This window comes from Metopolophium dirhodum, chromosome 4, assembly GCF_019925205.1.
Source record: "Metopolophium dirhodum isolate CAU chromosome 4, ASM1992520v1, whole genome shotgun sequence".
Taxonomy (NCBI): domain Eukaryota; kingdom Metazoa; phylum Arthropoda; class Insecta; order Hemiptera; family Aphididae; genus Metopolophium; species Metopolophium dirhodum.
Genome location: NC_083563.1, coordinates 819,414 through 827,381, shown reverse-complemented (window position 1 = coordinate 827,381; position 7,968 = coordinate 819,414). Strand labels below are relative to the sequence as shown.

The following is a 7,968-nucleotide window of genomic DNA, read 5'->3' as shown; positions in this document are numbered from 1 at the left end:
ATTCTGCCAAAACAAACACACACGTGTAAACAAATCTACAGTACCGTCCCCTACAGTACCACAGGCTAATGACCTAGTAGTTGAAGCCTTAACCCTAATAAAAAAAAAAATTATAAGTTATAACACATTAGACAGATCGATAATATATTATTATGGAATTGGTTTTTGACCAGAACACAAATAATAAAAGATAAATAAAACAAAATGTTCGGTACATAATCATTCGGTACATTTTATCTTACATAATCTTTTTTAAAACATCAACAACAAATTTAAGGTGATTTTATTTAACGTTGTCAGTAACTTAAAAAATGTTATTCCTTTGTATATTATTCCTCACTATTTCACAAGTATAATTTTTATTAAATTTTCAATCTTAATGGTAGAAAGGTGACTTACTCAAAGCTTTTTGATCTGTTTTTTTTTACTTTTTGCTCTATAACAGTTAAACAAGTATTAATGAGTTATGAGTATACATACACCGTAAATCAATAAAAGTAATTATTACTTTATATAAATAAACTTAAAATTATGAGATAGGTGTATAGCAGTTTGATTAACTTGTATATAAAATTTCATTATGAGTTGTATTTCACAAAAGTTATTATTGAAAAATGTACAAAACATTATTTTTTATTGAATTCGATATAATAATATTCACTGAGAAATTTTCTAGTTATTTTTTTTTGCAATGTACAATGTGGGAAATAATATGATTATTCACTTATACAATTTTAAATTTTAAATACTATATATAATATAAAATATACATAACTATTAAATTAAATATACATGGTAGAACTGTATGGATTCAATAGCGCAATAACTAGTAATAAATAACGGTTAACGATAGTTAATGATACTTAAATATTAATTAATAATTTATTAAATAAGGTATGTCACTTATAATATATTATGTGCCTACATACATATAACGGTCATAATATGCTAACCAACCAACTCGACTGATATCCAAATATTTACTCGTTATGGGTAATAATATTATTTTGTCAGCATTCACGATTACACAATAATATTATGCGACACGTAATAATAATATTGTAACACTATCTATTAATATTATGATTGTGTTGGACTATCCAAATGGAGTTTTCACCAAACCCACGCGCGTGGCGGCTTGGCATTATTTATTTTTTTCACCACCGTTGAGCTCGTAGTTGGGTCCTCCGCCGCCACTGCCACTGCCGCCGCCGCCGTCGTTCCTTGGACCTGAACGTCGGCCGGATCGTCAGGCAGTGGTGGCTCTAGGCCACCACCATCCTCTGGTTTTAGCAACGCTACTCCCATAGTGCCCATCCGGACGCAGTTGAAGTCGACGGCGAACACGGGTTTCTTCTCGGTTTGTGCTTCCATGCTCAAGCACACGTGAACGTTGCGGCCCACGAAGTACACGTTGCTGAACTTCAAACACACCCGGCTCCGGGTCCAGGCGGGCGGGAAGATCGGCACGCATATGGGCCGCGGATTCCTACCTATTGCATAACGTGACAATAAATAATATAATAATAAATAATCAACGTTCGACGATCGATCGGTTAATACGTCTAATACGCATAGACCATAATATTATACCATTGGAGACGGCGGTGTTGGGTAGTGCGTTCCCTGGAAATTTTCATTACTGTAGTATACAGTATATATTATTATAATATACGCAGTTATACACAGTTTATTGTATCATCTACTGCGCATGTGCGTAGTACTACGGGTCTTCTCGAGAAGAACTACACCCATGCTCCGTATATTAGTATATTATAAGGTCTATGACAGGGGTTACCAAATGGCGGGCCGCAGACAAGAAAAAAACCGTCAATACAGCAGTGTAGTACTCTCGGTAACTCGAACCTTATAACTCAAGTATAAAACTCAGGTATACCTTGATAACTCGAAATTATCGATATCTCGAACAAATAAAATTCCCCTTCAAATAACAATAACACATTAAGATTTTGATAACTCGACATTTTTAGTAAGTCGAAATTTCCTCCTCCCCCCGTGGGGCTTCGATATAACGAAAGTATACTGTGTTATACGTTTGTAATTTATCAGTTTTGTTCATTGAATTTTATTAACGTCTGTAATTTTGATGGCCCGCGAACAATTTCCAGATTCCTAATGTGGCCCTTCAAAAATATCAATTGGTGACCCCCTGGTCTGTGCTAATATGTCGGCTCTGTCCTATAAGAAAATGGATATTATATTATTATCTGCACAAGCACCATTAAAGACAGTGATAACACCGTGCTTTGTAAAAAAAAAGTACAGAGATTTAAAAATAATATGTTCAGCACCTATGCATGTGTTTTTATGCATGGTTAATGTTTCTCAATATTCTAAGACACGGAGAAAATAATAATTTAGTCAGAACGAGTATGTCATCAGATGCTTAAAAAATACATCACTTAACGTCATACCTATACCTAGGTGGCTATAGGCAGACGAATTTCGTTCAATATGAATAAGTTCAACCATAATAATATTATTATTATTCGACAAAAGACGAAATTAATATATTGTATTATTATAATTGAAATAACGGCGAGTGTTGCGAACAGTTTTCACGATGAATATTTAATTAGGTAGATATTCATTTTACTCCAGTCGCGTAACGTAGGTAATCACTACTTGCCATATGAACTCTTTAATGATAGGTACATAATGGATACCAGGCAATTCATTGTTGTATACCACACACGAAGGGAAAATCTTCATAAAATAGTAGTTTTACATGTAGCACATGGGTCATAATATGAGAACGGACAATTCGAATCTAATCAAAAATAATTACGACGGTTATCCACTTCCTTCCGGTAAAATTTTCTCAATTATTATTGGCTAACAATTATAAAATAATTCTACCAAAAAATAAACAAGGAGCATTGGAATTCTCCCGGTTAGAATTTATCTTATTTACCTATTTTTACGTGATCGTAATATATCTGCAATAATAGGCTTTTTTTTTTTATTACAGATATAAATAATATCAAAACGAATCGTTAAAATGTAGTAGGATAGAATGTAGTTTCTAGAATAATTTTCATGAAAGTAGTAGCAAGTTAAATTTACAAAATATCACTTAGTTTATAAGAACATTTAAATGATCATAGTCAATTAATTTTGATTCTATATAGTTTAGAAAAAAACATTTAAAATTAAATGTTCAAAGTAGGTTATATGAAATATGTATAATATGCATAACTCATTTCATTCAGGTTAGAATTATTTAGAAACTTACTTTACGAGTTAAAATTTTTATCGTTTTATTTTATATTGTTATGCTTATGACACTTGTAATATTTTTAATTTGTTATGGTTAAACTAGATGTCATCTAAAATGACATCTATTTTATTATGATAAAATATTATTTTCAAAGCAAAATGTGGTAAATTACGAGAAATATTTTATTTGTTTTTAAATAATACCAAGTATAATAATATAATAATTGGAAATTTTTTTATTGAATACAAATATAGTAAATTACCTTACGGTAACTTTAAAGTATCTTCGAAGTAGGAACGGGTTAATTTAATTACTTAGTCATTACTCATGAGATTAATAGTAGGTAATTCAATTTAATTAAGTAAAGGTAAACACGTGCAATTGCGTCACCTTTGTTGGAAACTTTTTTATTTAAAAACCGATTACAATTATTTGATATTATGCGTATTAATGTATTATATTGAATATACTCTCTATGGAAATTATTAACAATATTTTAAAACAAAATGTTTAATACGTTTATTGAATTTTCGACACGCACTGCCAATTCAAATGGTTATCATAAATAAAAACCTGACATTTTGAATAGAATTCTGTGTTAATCTTACGAGAGTTTACTTATGTTATTTTCCGTAATAGACAAGATGATAATATATTTACGAACAATACTTATTAAATTTATAAAATTTAATCTACTTAGAAAACAAATTATACAACAATACTGTATAAAATATATAGGCATTATGACATTACGACATGAAAAATATTTATGCTCACTAAGTCATGAATAACAATTTTCGATCATAAATGAGTGACATTTATGAGCCAACGGTGCTGGCTGGTTAATGGCTGAAAAGATAATAATATATTATAGGATCTGTGTATTAGTCGCTTCAATAGTTTGACATTATAATTGAAATATGTGATTGGCCAAGATAACGGTTTCATTATGAACTAAATCCTCCATCATACGTAGTTCGGGTAGTTACCATAAATAATTGGATACCTAAATGTCAACGAAATAGCTTATATCGCTGGTAATCAGAAGTTATTAATAATTGAATAGTCCCTTTATTAATACTACCAGCAAAGCCTTTCTGGACAGGGTTTGAAGTGAAAATTAAAATATTTCATTTTTAGAAATGTGCCATGTGGACATGTGGTGGCATTGATACAAACTAATGATTTAAATTTTAAGTGTTTTATGTTGCCCCTTCTTAGCGTATTATTGTCAAATAAAGTCAAACTTTTAATGATATTATTTTATTTTATTAAATGTTTGGTTTCCATGTAAAAAGATTGATGATTAACGTAAACCATGGTATGTACTGTCAATAATAGTATTATTTATGTTGATATATTGTTTATTTTACTCGTACATAATATATCGTGTAGTACAATAGTAGTATTTTTACTGTGAATTGTGATTCAAAATAATATTATTTAATGGTAGTATTTTAATTGTATATGCTTTTATCTTTAAAATTCCGAGTGAATTGAGGAATATGTTAGTTTAATAATTATACAATCTTCGGTTAAAATCATTAAATTTTGTTAAACAACTACCTATCTAATTTGGTTGCACAAATGAATAATTATTCATTATAGGTGTCTATACAGTTACATCACGTCTAGTAGTAAAAATTTCATTAAATTAATAATTATTGTAGAGTTGACAAAAATGTATTGTTTGAAAACAAATGTAATACGTTTATGCTATAACAAACAAAATAAACAACAATATACAAAAATAAGCTATTGTATACCTAAATTAATAGGTAGATGGTATTAGAACGAATGGCTACCTATATAACAGTTTATTAGTTTGCGCAGAACCATTTTTTTTGGAATTGAATTCTCATCACATAGTAAGTTAATTGCATATTTTTAAATAAAATAAGTTAATAGAAAAATGCAAAATATGAAATTGTTGGGTACCTATATAATAACACTAATAATCAATTGCTGTCAATAATAGAAATACCTAATGTGAAACATAAAAAAAATTGTATTTAAATATTGTATTATATTAAACTATTTTGGTCAAATGTTTTTGTGTCCCTACTACTATTATTCTAATATAAGTATAATAGCGGCAATATTGTATTGTTAAATATTACCTATTGATGAAATATTGTTTTAACATCATATATTTCATGAACTATTCTAATCAAATAAATAAAACGTATGCCTAATAACAAATCATACGAAAGAAGTATAATCTTACGACTTACCACTTGCAACGTGCTTTGTTGTGGAATAAAAATGTAATTTTTAATATTAATATTTTAAATAACATTGTAGTATAGATAACGTAAATGCAAATGTAAGCAAGTACCCATCAGGTAATACTCATTTAATTAGCATTTTTAAAAATAATATTATATTTTTAATTCATGTTAGTTAATTAATTATGTGTTCATTCTAATCATGCTGATCATGATTGATTTGTTTTAAATTATAATTGGAGTTACTTTTAATAATTTACCGATTTTATTTTATTTCATAAGCTCGTGCGTATATTATTGCGACGAATTTTATATTAATATATTTAATGATATTTAAACTTACCCGATACATCTCTATTGTACACCGTGTAATCATTGAATAATATACGCACGTTGAATTCGAAGTCATCGGCGTTATATGTTATATTGGTGCACAGCCGTTGCCGTATGTTAAGGTTAAAGTTTTGAAGTATATTTCCACTACAACAGCTGCATTTGCTTTCTTGACATTTGCACGGATACGTAATCTCCCTCGACTCTGGAAGTTCATAAAAATTACTTACTTTTACATTTATTTTTATTTTAGATTTAAGTTAAACGCACCCTGCTATCATGTGATTTTCTTAAAAAATTTGTATTTTATGATAATATAGTCATGCTTTAAATGTATTTATTATTTAAATATCAAACCATGAACAATATTATATTTGTATATTTTTTTCGATACTTAATATATATAGTTAGCATTGAACGAATACAATATACTTACAAATTATATAATATTGATTGAACAACAAAAGTTATTCAAATAAAACCAATCCGTAAAACTACAGTGGATAATAGATCGACTATATTATGTCAATCAGTAAAAATTATTTCTTTTTAAGAAAGTCGTAACTTTTTTTTTAAACGTCTGACAAGTTATAACTGTATAGTAGTTTTTATTTTGAAACAAATAAGTTTTGTTAGAAAAAATGACCAACTTTGGGTGAAACTATTATATTATTATTACAGTAAGTCCAGAGAATAACAAAGTAAAATAGTTTTACATTGATCGTATTCAACTAAAAATCCTAATCTAAATGTAAACGTTATAAAATATTAATATGTAATATTAAATTGGTAACGACTTACCCGGTGAAAAATTTGTGGACAAGACATTGTTCGCTTCATCGCCGAACACGTGGCTCGGGACAATAATTACGAGGGCCGAGGATAAAACGATCAAACGGGCTGTAATCATGCTGACGAGTGAATGTCGTCGACAACCGATCGGACACGTAGAAATCGATTTACTATGGTGTATGCGGCGTGTACACATAGAACTCCGGCGAAGAAAAAGTTAAAGTTTCACCTTGTTGCGATATTATTTTCGTGTGATATTTGAATTTCTCCATCTCTACTGCTGGCAGAGTGAGTAACATCAGCTCCCTGCCATTAAATATTATATTATAGAATATAAGATACGGAGAAAAACCCGAGAGTGGTGTGTTTGGATCGAAAATGACACATGATGCAAATTGCATTACCCGTGAAACCGGACATACACCCGACGAGTTTTTAAAAACATGTTTAGATGTAGAATATATTATTATTATTTTTTAAGACTGCAATGTATAATATTATGTCTGCTGTTAAGAATGCATTTAACCAGGGGTCTCCGACCTTTTTTTTGCAATTGGCTGAAACCTAATTACACTTATCGGCATCGCGAGCCAAAACTGTATAGAGAGGTACAGAAAGATTTGAGGATGAAATTTAAGAAAGATAAGAATAGTGTTATTATTATTTTATAATGTATTAATTATTTTAACTCTGATTAAGTTAATAAATATTAAACACCTATGTTTTATTATTTTCGATTTAGGGCAAAATTAATAAATTCAAAACTCATATATTATTTTCTAATTATAAGTTGGCTTGGCTGGTTGGAACCAGCCTGGAAGCGTAGGTTGGAGACCCCTGCATTAAACCACAGGACATATTTTATTGAGAGATTTAAGTATCTAGAATCTAGATGACATCTGTACAATTTACCTTTAATTTAGTGATGGTGATTTTAAAACGATAAAAATACAATAATTGAGCACAATTATAGGCGTGTCTTAACGGATGAAAAGTTCAATATAAATTATGAATGACTATATACCTATTCATGACTGTACATTTTATTTACACACATTCACTGTGTTGAGCCTAAATCAGTTACATAAACACATCATATAATAGTCTTGAACATTTTAAAATGTAGGTAATTTGTTTGATAAAAACATTAAAATACGAATAATTTATAAATTTAGAATTACTTTTCTGAAGTTATATTTTCTATACACTATAATTAAAAAAAGATTGACATATATTTCCTTTAGTTCTGTATATTACTCTGTATAGTGAAAAACATATTTCTTTTTACGGAGGAGTTTAATAATAGTTACCTACATCAAATAGTATTGACATAAGCATTATACTGATTCCGAGCTCAGTATTTTGCCCGGATTT

The 7,968-nt window shown here is 29.1% G+C and overlaps 1 protein-coding gene across 1 annotated transcript; it reads right to left on the bottom strand.

Moving 5' to 3' along the window:
* Nucleotides 1-304: 304 nt before the first annotated feature.
* On the bottom strand, nucleotides 305-6,871 carry LOC132943532 (uncharacterized). Its single transcript, XM_061012571.1, has 3 exons — nucleotides 6,604-6,871; nucleotides 5,813-6,007; nucleotides 305-1,493 (listed from the first exon to the last, which is right to left on the bottom strand). Exons 1-3 carry the CDS (start codon nucleotides 6,788-6,790, stop codon nucleotides 1,114-1,116), a joined length of 762 nt encoding a protein of 253 aa, XP_060868554.1. The 5' UTR covers nucleotides 6,791-6,871; the 3' UTR covers nucleotides 305-1,113.
* Between the last annotated feature and the right edge of the window lie 1,097 nt (nucleotides 6,872-7,968).

Bases quoted from the DNA above. Each gene is read 5' to 3' on its own strand.
- LOC132943532 (XM_061012571.1), bottom strand. From the start codon at position 6,790: ATGTGTACACGCCGCATACACCATAGTAAATCGATTTCTACGTGTCCG. The intron at 6,008-6,603 runs GTAAGTCGTTAC...ATGAACTTCCAG, and splicing joins GTCCACAAATTTTTCACCGG to AGTCGAGGGAGATTACGTAT. The intron at 1,494-5,812 runs GTAAGTTTAAAT...GTTATGCAATAG, and splicing joins GTACAATAGAGATGTATCGG to GTAGGAATCCGCGGCCCATA.